Below are 20,000 nucleotides of genomic sequence, written 5' to 3' on the forward strand. Positions count from 1 at the left end.
GTGACTGTGTGTGTGACTGTGTGTGTGTGCGTGTGTGTGCTGTGTGTGTGTGTGTGTGTGTGACTGTGTGTGTGTGACTGTGTGTGTGTGTGCTGTGTGTGTGCGTGTGTCTGTGTGTGTGTGTGTGTGTGACTGTGTGTGTGACTGTGTGTGTGTGCGTGTGTCTGTGTGTGTCTGTTGTGTGTGTGACTGTGTGTGTGTGTGTGACTGGTGTGTGTGTGCGTGTGTCTGTGTGTGTGTGTGTGTGTGACTGTGTGTGACTGTGTGTGTGTGTGTGACTGTGTGTGTGACTGTGTGTGTGTGTGTGTGACTGTGTGCTGTGTTGTGTGTGACTGTGTGTGTGTGACTGTGTGTGTGACTGTGTGTGTGTGTGTGTGACTGTGTGTGACTGTGTGTGTGTGTGACTGTGTGTGTGTGTGACTGTGTGTGTGTGTGACTGTGTGTGTGTGCGTGACTGTGTGTATGTGTGTGACTGTGTGACTGTGTGTGTGTGTGACTGTGTGTGTGGTGACTGTGTGTGTGTGACTGTGTGTGTGTGTGACTGTGTGTGACTGTGTGTGTGTGTGACGTGTGTGTGTGTGACTGTGTGTGTGTGTGACTGTGTGTGTGACTGTGTGTGTGTGTGACTGTGTGTGTGTGTGACTGTGTGTGTGTGTGTGACTGTGTGTGTGTGTGACTGTGTGTGTGTGTGACTGTGTGTGTGTGTGTGACTGTGTGTGTGTGTGACTGTGTGTGTGTGTGACTGTGTGTGTGTGTGCAGCATCGAGCGAATCATCACCCCGCGTCTGGCGCTCACAGCTGCCGAGTTCCTGGCGTACCAGTGCGAGAAACACGTGGTGGTCATCCTCACCGACATGAGCTCCTACGCAGAGGCACTACGTGAGGTACCTACACACACACCTACACACACACACACTCACCTACACACACACACACTCACACGTACCAGTGCGAGAAACACGTGCTGGTCATCCTCACCGACATGAGCTCCTACGCAGAGGCACTACGTGAGGTACCTACACACACACCTACACACACACACTCACCTACACACACACACACTCACACGTACCAGTGCGAGAAACACGTGCTGGTCATCCTCACCGACATGAGCTCCTACGCAGAGGCACTACGTGAGGTACCTACACACACACACCTACACACACACACTCACCTACACACACACACACTCACACGTACCAGTGCGAGAAACACGTGCTGGTCATCCTCACCGACATGAGCTCCTACGCAGAGGCACTACGTGAGGTACCTACACACACACACTACACACACACACTCACCTACACACACACACACTCACACGTACCAGTGCGAGAAACACGTGGTGGTCATCCTCACCGACATGAGCTCCTACGCAGAGGCACTACGTGAGGTACCTACACACACACACACACCTACACACACACACACTCACACACACACACTCACACACTCACACACACTCACACGTGCCAGTGTGAGAAACACGTGCTGGTCATCCTCACCGACATGAGCTCCTACGCAGAGGCACTACGTGAGGTACCTACACACAGACACACACACTCACACACCACACTCACTCACTCACACACACACTCACACGTACCAGTGCGAGAAACACGTGGTGGTCATCCTCACCGACATGAGCTCCTACGCAGAGGCACTACGTGAGGTACCTACACACAGACACACACACTCACACACACACACACTCACACACACACTCACACACTCACACACTCACTCACTCACACACACACTCACACGTACCAGTGCGAGAAACACGTGCTGGTCATCCTCACCGACATGAGCTCCTACGCAGAGGCACTACGTGAGGTACCTACACACACACCTACCACACACACACTCACCTACACACACACACACTCACACGTACCAGTGCGAGAAACACGTGCTGGTCATCCTCACCGACATGAGCTCCTACGCAGAGGCACTACGTGAGGTACCAACACACACACACACACACCTACACACACACACACCTCACACACCCACACTCACACACTCACACACACTCACACTGCCAGTCTGAAACACGTGCTGTCATCCTCACCGACATGAGCTCCTACGCAGAGCACTACGTGAGTACACACACACACCCACCACTCCACCACACCCACCCACCACACCACCCACCCACTCACCCTACCCACTCCACTCACCCTATCTACTCACCCAACCCTCCACTCACCCACTCCTCACCTCACTCTCTACCCACCCACCCTCCCACCCACCACCACCCACCCACCCACCCACCCCACCCCACCCACCCACCCACCCACCCACCCACCCACTACCACTCTCCCACCTACTCTACTTACACACTCCACTCACCCACCTCTCCCACTCTCTACCACCCACCCACCCACCCACCCACCCCCACCCACCACCCCCACCCCCCCCACCACCACCCACCCACCCACCCACTCACCCACCCACCCACACACCCACCCACCCACCCACCACCCACCCCACCCACCCACCACCCACCCACCACCCACCCACCCACCACCCACCCCACCCCCACCCACCCCACCCCACCCACCCACTCACCCACCCACCCACCCACCCCCACCCACCCACCCACCCACCCCACCCACCCCCACCCACCCACCCACCACCCCACCCACCCACCCACCCACCCACCCACCACCCACCCACCCACCCACCCACCACCCACCCCACCCACCCACCCACCCACCCACCCCCCACCCACCCACCACCCACCCCACCCACCCCACCCACCACCCACCCACCCCACCCACCCACCCCCACCCACCCACCCACCCACCACCCACACCACCCACCACCCCCCACCCACCACCCACCCACCCACCACCCCACCCACCCACCACCACCCACCCACCCACCCACCCACCCACCCACCACCCACCCCACCCACCACCCACCCACCACCCACACCCACACCCCACCACCCACCCCCCACCCACCCACCCACCCACCCACCCACCCACCCACCCACCCACCCCACCCACCCACCCACCCACCCACCACACACCCACCCACCACCCACCCACCCACACCACCACCCACCCACCCACTCCCACCCACCCACTCACCCACCCACTCACCCACCCACACACCACCCCACCCACCCACCACCCACCCACCCACACCACCCACCCACTCACCCACCCACCCACCCACCCACCACCCACCCACCCCACCCACCCACCCACTCACCCACCCACCCACACACCACACCCACCACCCACCCACCCACCCACCACCCACCACACCCACCCACTCACCCACACCACCCACCCACCCACCCCCACCCACCACCCACCCACCACCCACTCACCCACCACCCACCCACTCACCCACACACCCACCCACCCACCCACCTCACCCACTCACCCACCACACCACTCACCCCCCACCCACCCACCCACTCACCCACACCCACTCACCCACCCACTCACCCACCCACACACCCACCCACTCCACCCACCCACCACCCACCACCCACCCACCCACCCCACCCACCCCACCCACTCACCCACCCACCCACTCACCCACCACCCACACCCACCCACACACCCACCACCACCCACCCACCCACTCACACCCACCCACCCACCCACTCACCCACTCACCCACCACTCAATCAATCACTCACCCACTGACTCACACACCCACTCACCCACCCACTCACCCACCCACTCACCCACCCACCCACTCACCCCACTCACCCACCCACCCACCCACCCACTCACCCACCACCCACCACCACCCACCCACTCACCCACCCACCCACCCCCCACTGTGTCTCTGTGCTGTGCAGGTCTCAGCGGCGCGTGAGGAGGTCCCAGGCCGTCGTGGATTCCCGGGCTACATGTACACCGACCTGGCCACCATCTACGAGCGAGCCGGCAGGGTGGAAGGTCGGGGAGGGTCCATCACCCAGATCCCCATCCTCACCATGCCCAACGATGGTCAGCGGCACGACACTCGCCCGCTCGCTCGCACCGCTCGCCCGCTCGCTCAGCCACTCGCTCAGCCACTCGCTCACTCGCTCGCTCAGCCACTCGCTGGCTCGCTCAGCCACTCGCTCACACTCGCTCACTCGCTCAGCCACTCGCTCAGCCGCTCGCTCGATCGCTCACTCAGCCACTCGGTCACTCACTCGCTCAGCCACTCGCTCGCTGGCTCACTCGCTCAGCCGCTCGCTCACTCAGCCACTCAGCCACTCAGTCACTCACTCAGCCACTCAATCACTCACTCACTCAGCCACTCAGTCACTCACTCACTCACTCAGCCACTCAATGACTCACTCACTCAGCCACTCAGTCACTCACTCACTCACTCAGCCACTCAATGACTCGCTCACTCAATCAATCACCCACTCACTCAGCCACTCACCCACTTCCCGGGCTACATGTACACCGACCTGGCCACCATCTATGAGCGAGCCGGCAGGGTGGAAGGTCGGGGAGGGTCCATCACCCAGATCCCCATCCTCACCATGCCCAACGATGGTCAGCGGCACGACACTCGCACCGCACCGCTCGCTCGCTTCGCTCGCCCGCTCGCTCAGCCACTCGCTCAGCCACTCGCTCACTTCGCTCGCTCAGCCACTCAGCCACTCGCTCAGCCGCTCGCTCAGCCGCTCGCTAGCTCGCTCACTCGCTCGCTCACCCGCTCAGCCACTCGCTCAGCCACTTGCTCACTCGCTTCGCTTCGCTCGCTCGCTCAGCCGCTCGCTCGCTCGCTCACTCAGCCACTCGGTCACTCACTCGCTCAGCCACTCGCTCGCTGGCTCACTCGCTCAGCCGCTCGCTCACTCAGCCACTCAGTCACTCACTCACTCAGCCACTCAATCACTCACTCAGCCACTCAGTCACTCACTCACTCAATCACCCACTCACTCACTCAGCCACTCAATGACTCACTCACTCACTCAATCACCCACTCACTCACTCACTCAGCCACTCACCCACTTCCCGGGCTACATGTACACCGACCTGGCCACCATCTACGAGCGCGCCGGCAGGGTGGAAGGTCGGGGAGGGTCCATCACCCAGATCCCCATCCTCACCATGCCCAACGATGGTCAGCGGCACGACACTCGCCCGCCCGCTTCGCTCGCTCGCCCGCCCGCTCGCCCGCTCCCGCTCGCCCGCTCGCTTCGCCCGCTCGCTCAGCCACTCGCTCAGCCACTCGCTCGCTCGCTCGCTCAGCCGCTCGCTTCGCTTGCTCGCTCACTCGCTCGCTCACCTGCTCGCTCACACCGCTCAGCCACTCGGTCAGCCACTCGTTCACTTCGCTCACTCGCCCGCCCCGCTCGCCCGCTCGCTTAGCCACTCGCTCAGCCGCTCGCTCAGCCGCTCGCTCGCTCGCTCGCTCACTCGCTCACCCGCTCGCTCACCTGCTCGCTCACCCGCTCAGCCACTCGCTCAGCCACTCGTTCACTCGCTCACTCGCCCGCCCGCTCGCCCGCTCGCCCGCTCGCTCAGCCACTCGCTCAGCCACTCGCTCACTCGCTCGCTCGCTCAGCCGCTCGCTCGCTTGCTCGCTCACTCGCTCGCTCACCTGCTCGCTCACCCGCTCAGCCACTCGGTCAGCCACTCGTTCACTCGCTCACTCGCCCCGCCCCGCTCGCCCGCTCGCTCAGCACCACTCGCTCAGCCGCTCGCTCAGCCGCTCGCTCCGCTCGCTCACTCGCTCGCTCACCTGCTCGCTCACCCGCTCAGCCACTCGCTCAGCCACTCGTTCACTCGCTCACTCGCCCGCCCGCTCGCCCGCTCGCCCGCTCGCTCAGCCACTCGCTCAGCCACTCGCTCACTCGCTCGCTCGCTCAGCCGCTCGCTCGCTCGCTCGCTCACTCGCTCGCTCACCTGCTCGCTCACCCGCTCAGCCACTTCGCTCAGCCACTCGCTCAGCCACTCGTTCACTCGCTCACCTCGCTCGCTCACTCGCTCGCTCACCTGCTCGCTCACCCGCTCAGCACTCGCTCAGCCACTCGTTCACTCGCTCACTCGCTCGCTCGCTCACTCGCTCGCTCACCTGCTCGCTCTCACCCGCTCAGCCACTCGCTCACTCGTTCACTCGCTCACTCGCTCGCTCGCTCACCCGCTCTCGCTCGCTCGCTCACCCGCTCGCTCACCCGCTCACTCACCCGCTCGCTCAGCCACTCAGCCACTTGCTCAGCCGCTCGCTAGCTCGCTCACACCGCTCGCTCACCCGCTCACTCACCCGCTCGCTCAGCCACTCAGCCACTTGCTCAGCCGCTCGCTTGCTCGCTCACTCGCTCGCTCACACCGCTCGCTCACCCGCTCAGCCGCTCGCTCGCTCACTCGCTCAGCCGCTCACTTGCTCAGCCGCTCACTCACTCGCTCACTCGCCCGCTCAGCCGCTCAGCCGCTCGCTCAGCCACTCGCTCACCCACTCAGTTGCTCTCCCAGCCGCTCGCTCAACCGCTCGCTCGCTCGCTCACCCACTCATTCACTCAGCCACTCAATCACCCACTCACTCGCTCACCCACTCACCCGCCCACTGACTCACCCACCCAATCACTCACTCACTCACTCGCTCACACCACTCGCTCGCTCAGCCACTCGCCCACTTCGCTCACTACCGCTCGCCCGCTCACCACACTCACTCGCTCACCCGCTCAATCACTCGCTCACTTCGCTCGCTCACTCACTCGCTCACTACCGCTCGCCCCCGCCCGCTCACCCGCTCGCTCACTTGTTCACACCGCTCGCTCAGCCGCTCGCTCGCACCGCTCACCCCGCTCGCTCACCCACTCGCTCACCCGCTCACCTGCTCGCTTGCCCACTCACCCACTCGTTCACTCAGCCACCCACTCACCCACTAACCCACCCCCCCCCCACTCACTCACCCCCCCACCCACCACCCACCCACCCACTCACCCACCCACTCATCCACTCACTAACCCACTGTTGTATATGTTGGGTAGGAAAATTTTGATGTGTTGTATGCGTGCGTGGGTGAAATTATTATGTTGTATGTGTGGGTTATGAATATTCAGTGAAAATAATAGTAATCAAATGAAACTTGGCCAAATGTGTAATTATCCGGAAATATGTTAATTTATGTAATTATGCACATTTAATTATGCCAATTCGAGAGGTAATTGTAGTAATTATGCGAGTGGGAGTAATTATGATAATGCAATTCGTTATGATAACCAGACCCCGCCTCGGTGACGAGGGTGGGTTATCGATCGGAATAAGGCAATTAATCGTATGCAGTTATGCAGGTGTGGTGTAAGTATGCAAGATTAACTTAGATTAACTCGGCATCGTTGTCTAGGTTCGTCTCATTCTCGCTTATCTTTAGGTCCCCGGTTCGCCCCGTTATCGCTTTAACATTTACTGAGTATGTGTTAGTGTGTTTATTAAGGTCACCAAGTTCAGATCTCAACGCAGAAGCAGATCTTATGCATAGACTTCAGGAAAGAATCACACAACCACTTCTGTATTAATCAATTTATTACTAATTCAACCTCAACTATGATATAGTATGCGAACTCTCAATCTCGGAACGTCAACACGGCATCAATACAGTACCATCAACGATTGTCTGATTTCACTTGACAACGGCACATGGATCCCGCGTAACGCGATGGTTGTTAGTGAGAGAGAGAGTCGTTAAAACGTGCAAATACTATGCTAAGAAAACCTTAACGTTAATGAATGAAAGATACTTAAAAGATTATACGGCGATAAAAACACAATCAAGACAGTTATTATTCTTAAAGGCACCAATCTCAACAGATACATCGGCAGGTTATCTGACAACAGAATGGCTCGGAGTAAGGGCCTGCGACGGTGCTCCTTTTCCGAAGATCGTTATCTTATACCAAGTTTACTAATTGGGGACCAGATCACCTGATAAGGATCTGGTGGGCCACCACTCCCCACGTGAGCGTGGCTCGGCGGAAGGAGGTGCCAAGAATCAATTCGTATTGATGGATCTGTTGGGAATTTATGCGATTAAGAGTACAGCCCACTAAATATTAAAGATAAAAATTACGAATACTCTTATAAACGACGGATGGCCATCACTCGGTCTCGAGTGTTTTCTTCACAACCACGGACGGCTTATGGGTTCGAGTGGGTTTGAGTGGTAAGAGTTGTCTTCAATAGTCAGTGTTCGGAGTCGGTTCTTTATGTCAAACAGACGCCAGGTGGTCGTGTGGTGAGGGGGCGGTGCGCGTCATACGTATTAGTCGCTCCTCTGTCACCGTGGTGAATTGGTTGGATGCCTGTTGACACGCTGTCGTAGTTCGGAACCCGGTCGGTAGGTGGCGCCCACAGCTCGCTCGCAGCGTCGTCGCCAAACCGCGATTCTCGCGGCAGCAGGGAAACCGCCGACTCGGCAGAGGTTGGCTGTCGCGGCCGAGTTGAGCTGTCAAGCGGGTCTTGCCCGCCTGCAGAGGAGATGGGGAGCCGCTTGAGTCGAGCCCCGAGAGCCGGCTGAACTCGGCTGAGTCCCAGAAGCTGAAGAGTCGAGCCGACCCTTGGTCGCAGCTCGCCCTTGAGTCGACCCGCTCGGTCAACTCCTGATGAGTCGAGCCGACCCTCCCGGTCGAGCTCGCTCCTGAGTCGACCCGTTGGTCGCACTCGTGATGAGTTGACTCTCCTGGTCGAACTCGGCTGATGAGTTGAGCCGACCCTTCCGGTCGAGCTCGCTCATGAGTCGACCCGCTGGTCGAACTCGTGATGAGTTGACTCTCCTGGTCGAACTGGTTTCCAATGCTCAGGGTCCTTTCTTTTATGCCGAAAAATCCCTTTGGGTCCTGCCCACAAGGCGGGGTTTCCTTTTGATTTACTGTGTCAGGATCTGTCCGTGTGTAGGTGTGTTCATGTGTGTGTCCGTACGTCCGTGTGTCCTTGTGTGCATCACCCACGGTATATTCCGTGGTCATATTCCCTCCATAAAATCCACGAGCAAACAGTCAGGTGTTACAAATTGCCTCGAGGTCGTCTCTCTGTCTGGGTGCGATATTATCTCTTGTCTGGCCTTCTTCATGAACCAAAACACAGACGTTACAAATCGTCTCACAGGCGCCTCTGTCCGTGTTGCACGACCTGGAGGGAGGGGCACACTCCCTCCGACCCTCACAGCACACAAAGACATGGTTAAAAAGTTTTAAATTAACATTTGTCCCTTACCATTTCCCAGTTATGATTCTGTATGTAGCCTAAGGTGTGTCGTTTCCCATCGTGGTGCTTGGCCCAAGTGGAGGTGCCTCCCCGAGCATATACACACTCCCATCCCGCGCTGCGGGGATACAAAGACGGCCGGGATCTCCCTTTCTCTCCGACCCTGGGTTTAACATCGCTCTTTTATTAGGTATTTTATTTCGACCTGGTGGTGATTTATCCCGTTATGCTTCGGGTCGAGTTGTATCAATAACTTTAGCCTACCCTGTTGTTAAATTCCGACTTTAACGTGACTTTAATAGCAATACAGAATAATTGAGCTTTTTGACTTAACTAGGCGAACACGAACTTCTGCTAACCCCCGCAGCCTCGCTGTTCAGCTGAGCCTGCAACCTTGAGAGTAACACAACACCCTATTCTCGTCTCACTGTGGTCATCCAACCTTCTTCTCTGGGAGGGTGATTAATTCCAGGACACAAGGCCCCCTCACGTTCAGACGTGCAGTGGTTGTTAATCAGCCCCCTCTCCTGTGTACACAACCTTGAGCTGAGTTTATCTTGGCTCTTTCAGCTGCAGAGAGAACAAGGCGTATTTCTCCTCTCTGTGTGCACGTGTTCCAATTAGCTCGAAATCCCTAACACACAATCAGTGATGACCCCCCCGGCCTTCTGTGGCCGTGATCCAGACAAAGGCGCCTCTGCTTCCTTTCATTGCATTCGAGTCGACACTGTTCCATTATTCGCCCATGTGCTGAGGTCATAGATGGTTGGGCTTTTTGCCTTAACTCTGTCTGGCTGACTCTCCCACTGTCTCTGCCCTTGCACGGGTGACATGCCCGTTCATCAGGCCTTATCTATCCTTGAAGCAAGGTTGCAATTCTGATCCTAGCCCTCCTCCCGTTCATTACTACAACACCTGGTGTTTTGCAGTTTGCTGCGCTTTGGTGTGTTTTCATTCATTATATATCAATGATGGAAGAAGGCTAGAATACAACACCACTCACCCACTCACCCACTCACTCACTCACCCACCTACCCACCCACTCACTCACCCACTCACCCACCCACTCACCCACCCCCCCACACACCCACTCACCCACTCACTCACCCACTCACCCACCCACTCACCCACTCACCCACCCACTCACCCACTCACTCACCCACTCACCCACTCACTCACCCACTCACCCACCCACTCACCCACCCACTCACCCACCCCCCCACCCACCCCCCCACTCACCCCCCCACCCCCCCACTCACCCACCCACTCACCCACTCACCCACTCACTCACCCACCCACCCACTCACCCACTCACCCACCCACCCACTCACCCACTCACCCACCCACTCACCCACTCACTCACCCACTCACCCACTCACTCACCCACTCACCCACCCACTCACCCGCCCGCTCACCCACCCCCCCACCCACCCCCCCACTCACCCCCCCACCCACCCCCCCACCAACCCCCCCACTCACCCCCCCACCCACCCCCCCACCCACCCCCCCCACCCACACCCCCCCCACCCCACCCACCCCCCGTGTTGTAGACATCACCCACCCCATCCCGGACCTGACTGGCTACATCACTGAGGGTCAAATCTACGTGGACCGTCAACTTCACAACCGCCAGGTGGGTGGGTGGGTGGGTGAGTGGGTGGGTGAGTGGGTGGGTGGGTGGGTGGGTGGGTGAGTGGGGGGGTGAGTGGGGGGGTGGGTGGGTGGGTGGTGGGGTGGGTGGGGGGGTGGGTGGGTGGGTGGTGGGGTGGGTGGGTGGGGGTGGTGGGTGGGTGGGTGAGTGGGTGGGTGAGTGGGTGGGTGGTTGGGTGGGTGGGTGGTGTGAGTGAGTGAGTGGGTGGGTGGGTGGGTGGGTGAGTGAGTGGGTGAGTGAGTGGGTGGGTGGGTGAGTGGGTGGGTGGGTGAGTGGGTGGGTGGGTGGGTGGGTGGGTGAGTGGGTGGGTGGGTGGGTGGGTGAGTGGGTGGGTGGGTGGGTGGGTGAGTGGGTGGGTGGGTGGGTGAGTGGGTGGGTGGGTGGGTGAGTGGGTGGGTGGGTGGGTGAGGTGGGTGGGTGGGGTGAGTGTGTGGGTGGGTGGGTGGGGTGAGTGAGTGTGTGGGTGGGTGAGTGGGTGAGTGAGTGTGTGGGTGGGTGAGTGGGTGAGTGAGTGTGTGGGTGGGTGAGTGGGTGAGTGAGTGTGTGGGTGGGTGAGTGGGTGAGTGAGTGAGTGGGTGGGTGAGTGAGTGAGTGGGTGGGTGGGTGGGTGAGTGGGTGTGTGGTGTGGGTGGGGTGGGTGGGTGGGTGAGTGGGTGGGTGGGTGGGGTGAGTGGGGTGGTGGGTGGGTGGGTGAGTGGTGGGTGGGTGGGTGGGTGGGGGGGTGGGTGGGTGAGTGAGTGGGTGGGGTGGGTGAGTGGGTGGGTGGGTGAGTGAGTGGGTGGGTGAGTGAGTGGGTGGGTGGGTGGAGTGAGTGGGTGGGTGAGTGAGTGGGTGGGTGGGTGGGTGAGTGAGTGGGTGGGTGGGTGAGTGAGTGGGTGGGTGGGTGAGTGGGTGGGTGAGTGAGTGGAGTGGGTGGGTGAGTGAGTGGGTGGGTGGGTGGGTGGGTGAGTGAGTGGGTGGGTGGGTGAGTGAGTGGGTGGGTGGGTGAGTGGGTGGGTGAGTGGGTTGGTGGGTGGGTGAGTGGGTTGGTGGGTGGGTGAGTGGGTTGGTGGGTGGGTGGGTTGGTGGGTGGGTGGGTGTGTGTGTGTGTGTGTGGGTGGGTGGGTGGGTGTGTGTGTGTGTGTCTGTGTGTGTGTCTCTGTGTCACTGTGTGTGTGTGTCACTGTGTGTGTGTCACTGTGTGTGTGTCACTGTGTGTGTGTCACTGTGTGTATCACTGTGTGTGTGTGTCACTGTGTGTATCACTGTGTGTGTGTCTGTGTGTGTGTGTCACTGTGTGTGTGTCACTGTGTGTGTGTCACTGTGTGTGTGTCACTGTGTGTGTGTCACTGTGTCACTGTGTGTGTGTCACTGTGTGTGTGTCACTGTGTGTGTCACTGTGTGTGTGTCTGTGTGTGTGTCACTGTGTGTGTCACTGTGTGTGTGTCACTGTGTGTGTATCACTGTGTGTATCACTGTGTGTGTGTCTGTGTGTGTGTGTCACTGTGTGTGTGTCACTGTGTGTGTGTCACTGTGTGTGTGTCACTGTGTGTGTGTCACTGTGTCACTGTGTGTGTATCACTGTGTGTGTCACTGTGTGTGTGTCTGTGTGTGTGTCACTGTGTGTGTCACTGTGTGTGTGTCACTGTGTGTGTGTCACTGTGTGTGTGTCACTGTGTGTGTGTCACTGTGTGTGTGTCACTGTGTGTGTATCACTGTGTGTGTGTCACTGTGTGTGTGTCACTGTGTGTGTGTCACTGTGTGTGTGTCACTGTGTGTGTCACTGTGTGTGTGTCACTGTGTGTGTGTCACTGTGTGTGTGTCACTGTGTGTGTGTCACTATGTGTGTGTCACTATGTGTGTGTCACTGTGTGTGTCACTGTCACTGTGTGTGTGTCACTGTGTGTGTGTCACTGTGTGTGTGTCACTGTGTGTGTGTGTCACTGTGTGTGTGTGTCACTGTGTGTGTGTGTGTGTCACTGTGTGTGTGTGTCACTGTGTGTGTGTGTGTGTCACTGTGTGTGTGTCACTGTGTGTGTGTCACTGTGTGTGTGTCACTGTGTGTGTGTCACTGTGTGTGTGTGTGTCACTGTGTGTGTGTCACTGTGTGTGTGTCACTGTGTGTGTGTCACTGTGTGTGTCACTGTGTGTGTGTCACTGTGTGTGTGTGTCACTGTGTGTGTGTCACTGTGTGTGTGTCACTGTGTGTGTGTGTGTCACTGTGTGTGTGTGTCACTGTGTGTGTGTCACTGTGTGTGTCACTGTGTGTCACTGTGTGTGTGTCACTGTGTGTGTGTCACTGTGTGTGTGTCACTGTGTGTGTGTCACTGTGTGTGTCACTGTGTGTGTGTGTGTGTCACTGTGTGTGTCACTGTGTGTGTGTGTGTGTCACTGTGTGTGTCACACTGTGAGTGTGTCACTGTGTGTGTGTGTGTGTCACTGTGTGTGTCACTGTGTGTGTGTGTGTCACTGTGTGTGTCACACTGTGAGTGTGTCACTGTGTGTGTGTGTGTCACTGTGTGTGTGTCACTGTGTGTGTGTCACTGTGTGTGTCACTGTGTGTGTGTCACTGTGTGTGTGTCACTGTGTGTGTGTCACTGTGTGTGTGTGTGTGTCACTGTGTGTGTGTCACTGTGTGTGTCACTGTGTGTGTGTGTGTGTCACTGTGTGTGTCACTGTGTGTGTGTGTGTGTCACTGTGTGTGTGTGTGTCACTGTGTGTCACTGTGTGTGTCACTGTGTGTGTGTCACTGTGTGTGTGTCACTGTGTGTGTGTGTGTGTCACTGTGTGTGTGTCACTGTGTGTGTCACTGTGTGTGTGTGTGTGTCACTGTGTGTGTCACTGTGTGTGTGTGTGTGTCACTGTGTGTGTCACTGTGTGTGTGTCACACAGATCTACCCCCCCATCAACGTGCTCCCATCTCTGTCGCGTCTCATGAAGTCGGCCATCGGTGCCGGGATGACTCGCAAAGACCACGCAGACGTCTCCAACCAGCTGGTGCAGCCACCACCACAACCACCACCACCACCACCACAACCACCACCACCACCACAACCACAACCACCACAACCACTACAACCACCACCACAACCACCACCACAACCACCACCACAACCAGCACCACCACCAGCACCAGCACCACCACCAGCACCACCACCACCACTACAACCACCACCACAACCACAACCACCACCACCACCACCACCAGCACCACCACCAGCACCACCACCACTACCACCACCACCACCACCACCACAACCATCACCACCACAACCACCACCACAACCACCACAACCACCACAACCACCACAACCACTACAACCACCACCACAACCACAACCACCACAACCACCACCACTACTACCATCACCACTACTACCACCACCACTACTACTACTACCACCACAACCACCACAACCACTACAACCACCACCACAACCACCACCACAACCACCACCACAACCAGCACCACCACCAGCACCAGCACCACCACCAGCACCACCACCAGCACCACCACCACTACCACCACCACCACCACCACCACAACCATCACCACCACAACCACCACAACCACAACCACCACAACCACCACAACCACCACCACCACAACCACCACCACCACAACCACCACACCACCACCACAACTACCACCACAACCACCACCACCACCACCACAACCACTACAACCCACCACCACAACCACCACCACTACCTACCACACCCACTACCACCACTACTTACCACTACCACCACCACCACCCACCACCCAACCACCACCACAACCACAACTACCCACCACCACCACCACCACAACCCACCACCACAACCACCACAACAACCACCACCACCACCACCACAACCACCACCACCACCACCACAACCACAACAACAACCACCACAACCACCACAACACAACAACAACCACCACCACCACAACCACAACAACAACCACCACCACCACAACCACCACCACAACCACCACCACCACCACCACCACAACCACAACCACCACCACCACCACCAACCACACAACCACAACCCCACCACCACACAACCACCACTACAACCACCACCACCCACCCCACCCACCACAACCACCACCACAACCACCACACAACCACCACAACCCACCACCACCACCACAACCACCCCACAACCACCACAACCACCACAACCACCACCCACCACCACCCACCACCACCACCACCACCACCAACCACCACCACCACCACCACCACCACCCACCACCCCACCACCACAACCACCACCACCACCTACACACCACCACCACCACTACACCACAACCACACCACCACCACCACCACAACCACCACCACCACCACCACAACCACCACCACCCACCACCACCCACCACCAACCACCACAACCACCCACCACCACCACACCACCACCCCACCACCACCACCACACCACCACCACACCACCACCACCACCACCACCCACCACACCACCACAACCCCACACCACCCCCACAACCACCACCCACCCACCACCACAACCACCACCCCCACCACAACCACCCCACCCACCACCACCACCACCACCACACAACCACCACCACCACCACCACCACCACCACCACCACTACCACCACCACCACACCACCACCACCACCACCACCCACCCACCACCACCACCACCACCACCACCACCACCACACCACCACCACCACCACACCACCACCCACCCCACCACCCCCACCACCACCACCACCACCACCACCACCACCACCACCACAACCACCACAGCCCACCACAACCACCACACCCACCACCACACCACCACCAACCACCCACACCACCACAACCACCACCACCACCACCACCACAACCACCACAACCACCACACCACCACCACCACCCCACCAACCACCACCACCACCAACCACCACGACCACCACCACAACCACCACCACAACCACCACAACCACCACCACCACAACCACCACAACCACCACAACCACCACGACCACCACCCCACAACCACCCACCACCAACACACCACCACAACCACCACCACCACAACCACCACCACCACCACCACCACCACCACAACCACCACCACCACCACAACCACCACCACCACAACCACCACAACCACCACCACCACCACCACCCACAACCACCACCACCACCACAACCACCACCACCACAACCACCACAACCACAACCACCACCACCACCACCACCACAACCACCACCACCACAACCCACCACCACTACCACAACCACCACCACAACCACCACCCACAACCACCACAACCACCACCACCCACAACCACCACAACCACCACAACCACCACCACCACCACAACCCACCACAACCACCACAACCACCACCACCACAACCACCACCACAACCACCACAACCACCACAACCACCACCACCACAACCACCACCACCACAACCACCACGACCACCACCACAACCACCACAACCACCACAACCACCACCACCACAACCACCACAACCACCACAACCACCACGACCACCACCACAACAACCACCACCACCACAACCACCACAACCACCACCACCACCACCACAACCACCACGACCACCACCACAACCACCACCACCACCACCACCACAACCACCACCACTACTACTACCACTACTACCACTACCACCACCACAACCACCACAACCACCACAACCACCACCACCACAACCACCACAACCACCACAACCACCACGACCACCACCACAACAACCACCACCACCACAACCACCACAACACCACCACCACCACCACAACCACCACGACCACCACCACAACCACCACCACCACCACCACCACAACCACCACCACTACTACTACCACTACTACCACTACCACCATCACAACCACCACAACCACCACCACCACAACCTCTGTGTCTCTGTGTGTCTCTGTGTGTCTGTGTGTGTCTCACTGCGTGTGTCTCTCTGTGTCTCTGTGTCTGTGTGTGTGTCTCTGTATGTCTGTGTGTCTCACTGTGTGTGTGTCTCTGTGTGTCTCTGTGTGTGTGTGTCTCTGTGTGTCTCTGTGTGTCTCTGTGTCTGTGTGTGCGTGTCTGTGTGTGTCTCTGTGTGTCTCTGTGTCTCTGTATGTGTCTCTCTGTGTGTGTGTCTATGTCTCTGCGTGTGTCTGTGTGTCTGTGTGTGCGTGTCGGTGTGTGTGTCTGTGTGTGTCTGTCTCTCTGTGTGTGTCTCTCTCTCTCTCTGTGTGTCTCTGTGTGTCTGTGTGTCTCACTGCGTGTGTCTCTCTGTGTCTCTGTGTCTGTGTGTGTGTCTCTGTATGTCTGTGTGTCTCACTGTGTGTCTCTCACTCCGTGTGTCTCTGTGCGTGTCTCTCTGTGTCTCTGTGCGTGTGTCTCTGTGTCTCTGTGTGTGTCTCTCTGTGTGTGTGTCTATGTCTCTGCGTGTGTCTGTGTGTCTGTGTGTGTCTCTGTGTTTGTCTCACTGTGTGTGTCTCTGTGTTGGTGTGTGTCTGTGTGTGTATCTCACTGCGTATGTCTCTGTGTGTGTCTCTGCGTGTGTGTCTCTGTGTCTCTGTGTGTGTCTTTGTGTGTCTCTGTGTCTGTGTGTGTCTCACTGCGTGTCTCTGTGTGTGTCTCTGTGTGTGTGTGTCTCTGTGTGTGTGTGCGTGTCTCTGTGTGTGTCTCTGTGTGTGTCTCTGTGCGTGTCTCTGTGTGTGTGTGTCTGTGTGTGTGTGTGTGTCTCACTGCGTGTCTCTGTGTGTGTCTCTGTGTGTGTCTCTGTGCGTGTCTCTGTGTGTGTGTGTCTCTGTGTGTGTGTGTGTGTCTCTGTGTGTGTGTGTGCGTGTCTCTGTGTGTGTCTCTGTGTGTGTGTGTCTCTGTGTGTGTGTGTGTCTGTGTGTGTCTCACTGCGTGTGTCTCACTGCGTGTGTCTCTGTGTGTGTCTCTGTGTGTGTCTCTGTGTGTGTCTCTGTGGGTGTCTCTGTGTCTCTGTGTGTCTGTGTCTCTGTGTGTGTGTCTCTGTGTCTCTGTGTGTGTCTCACTGCGTGTGTCTCTGTGTCTCTGTGTGTCTGTGTGTGTGTGTCTCTGTGTGTCTCTGTGTCTCTGTGTGTGTCTCACTGAGTGTGTCTCTGTGTCTCTGTGTGTGTGTCTCTGTGTCTCTCTGTGTCTCTGTGTGTCTCTGTGTGTGTGTCTCACTGTGTGTGTGTGTGTCTCTGTCTGTGTGTGTCTCACTGTGTGTGTGTGTGTCTCTGTCTGTGTGTGTCTCACTGTGTGTGTGTCTGTGTGTGTCTGTGTGTGTCTCAGTATGCGTGCTACGCTATTGGCAAGGACGTGCAGGCCATGAAGGCCGTGTCTCTGTGTGTGTGTGTCTCACTCTGTGTCTCACTGTGTGTCTCACTGTGTGTCTCAGTATGTGTGTGTCTCACTGTGTCTCTCACTGTGTGTGTCTCTGTGTGTGTGTGTCTCACTGTGTGTGTGTCTCACTGTGTGTCTCACTGTGTGTCTCACTGTGCGTGTGTCAGTATGCGTGCTACGCGATTGGCAAGGACGTGCAGGCCATGAAGGCCGTGTGTCACTGTGTGTGTGTGTCACTGTGTGTGTGTGTCACTGTGTGTGTGTCACTGTGTGTGTGTCACTGTGTGTCACTGTGTGTGTGTCACTGTGTGTGTGTGTGTGTCACTGTGTGTGTGTGTCACTGTGTGTGTGTCACTGTGTGTGTGTGTCTCTGTGTGTCACTGTGTGTGTGTGTGTGTCACTGTGTGTGTGTGTCTCTGTGTGTGTGTGTGTCTCACTGTGTGTCTCACTGTGTGTCTCACTGTGTGTCTCACTGTGTCTCTGCGTGTCTCAGTATGCGTTCTACGCGATTGGCAAGGACGTGCAGGCCATGAAGGCCGTGTGTCACTGTGTGTGTGTGTGTCACTGTGTGTGTTACTGCGTGTGTCTCACTGTGTGTCTCACTGTGTGTCTCTGTGTGTGTCTCTCTCACTGTGTCTCACTGCGTGTGTCTCTGTGTGTCTCTCTGCGTGTCTCAGTATGCGTGCTACGCGATTGGCAAGGACGTGCAGGCCATGAAAGCCGTGTGTCACTGTGTGTGTGTGTCTCACTGTGTGTCTCTGTGTGTGTGTCTGTGTGTGTGTCTCACTTTGTGTGTGTGTGTGTGTGTCTCACTGTGTGTGTGTCTCACTGTGTGTGTCTCACTGTGTGTGTCTCACTGTGTGTCTGCGTGTCTCAGTATGCGTGCTACGCGATTGGCAAGGACGTGCAGGCCATGAAAGCCGTGGTGGGGGAGGAGGCGCTCACTCCCGACGACCTCCTCTACCTCGAGTTCCTGCAGAAGTTCGAGAGGAATTTCATCGCACAGGGTGAGTCAGAGACTCGCTCACCACTCGCTCACTCACTCAGTCAGTCATTCGCTCACTCGCTCACTCACTCAGTCACTCAGTCACTCAGTCACTCACTCAGTCACTCACTCAGTCACTCACTCAGTCACTCACTCAGTCACTCAGTCATTCGCTCACTCGCTCAGTCACTCAGTCACTCAGTCACTCACTCAGTCACTCACTCAGTCACTCACTCAGTCACTCACTCAGTCAGTCAGTCAGTCACTCAGTCATTCGCTCACTCGCTCAGTCACTCACTCGCTCACTCAGTTACTCACTCAGTCACTCACTCAGTCACTCAGTCAGTCAGTCAGTCACTCACTCAGTCACTCAGTCACTCACTCAGTCATTCGCTCACTCGCTCAGTCAGTCATTTGCTCACTCGCTCACTCAGTCACTCAGTCACTCACTCAGTCACTCACTCAGTCACTCAGTCACTCACTCACTCACTCAGTCACTCACTCAGTCACTCAGTCACTCAGTCACTCACTCAGTCACTCACTCAGTCACTCACTCACTCAGTCGCTCACCCACTCACTCAGTCACTCAGTCACTCACTCACTCAGTCACTCACTCGCTCACTCAGTTACTCACTCAGTCACTCACTCAGTCACTCAGTCAGTCACTCAGTCAGTCACTCACTCAGTCACTCAGTCACCCACTCACTCAGTCACCCACTCAGTCACTCACTCAGTCACTCAGTCACCCACTCAGTCACTCACTCAGTCACTCAGTCACTCACTCCGTCACTCACTCAGTCACTCACTCAGTCACTCACTCAGTCACTCACTCAGTCACTCAGTCACCCACCCACTCAGTCACTCACTCA

General features: G+C 57.6%; 1 protein-coding gene across 1 annotated transcript in view; it reads left to right on the plus strand.

The window, feature by feature from the left end:
• The first annotated feature begins 4,966 nt into the window (after positions 1-4,966).
• Positions 4,967-20,000, plus strand: part of LOC144955264 (V-type proton ATPase subunit B-like) — a 15,942-nt gene continuing 908 nt past the window's right edge. The window contains exons 1-5 of the mRNA XM_078885541.1: positions 4,967-5,097; positions 10,730-10,812; positions 13,702-13,806; positions 18,314-18,358; positions 19,024-19,153. Of these exons, the coding sequence (XP_078741667.1) occupies positions 4,998-5,097; positions 10,730-10,812; positions 13,702-13,806; positions 18,314-18,358; positions 19,024-19,153 (463 nt within the window). The 5' untranslated portion in view covers positions 4,967-4,997. The remainder of the gene's footprint in view (positions 5,098-10,729; positions 10,813-13,701; positions 13,807-18,313; positions 18,359-19,023; positions 19,154-20,000) is intronic.

This window comes from Lampetra fluviatilis, unplaced genomic scaffold (genome assembly GCF_964198595.1).
Source record: "Lampetra fluviatilis unplaced genomic scaffold, kcLamFluv1.1 SCAFFOLD_619, whole genome shotgun sequence".
Classification (NCBI taxonomy): Eukaryota; Metazoa; Chordata; class Hyperoartia; order Petromyzontiformes; family Petromyzontidae; genus Lampetra; species Lampetra fluviatilis.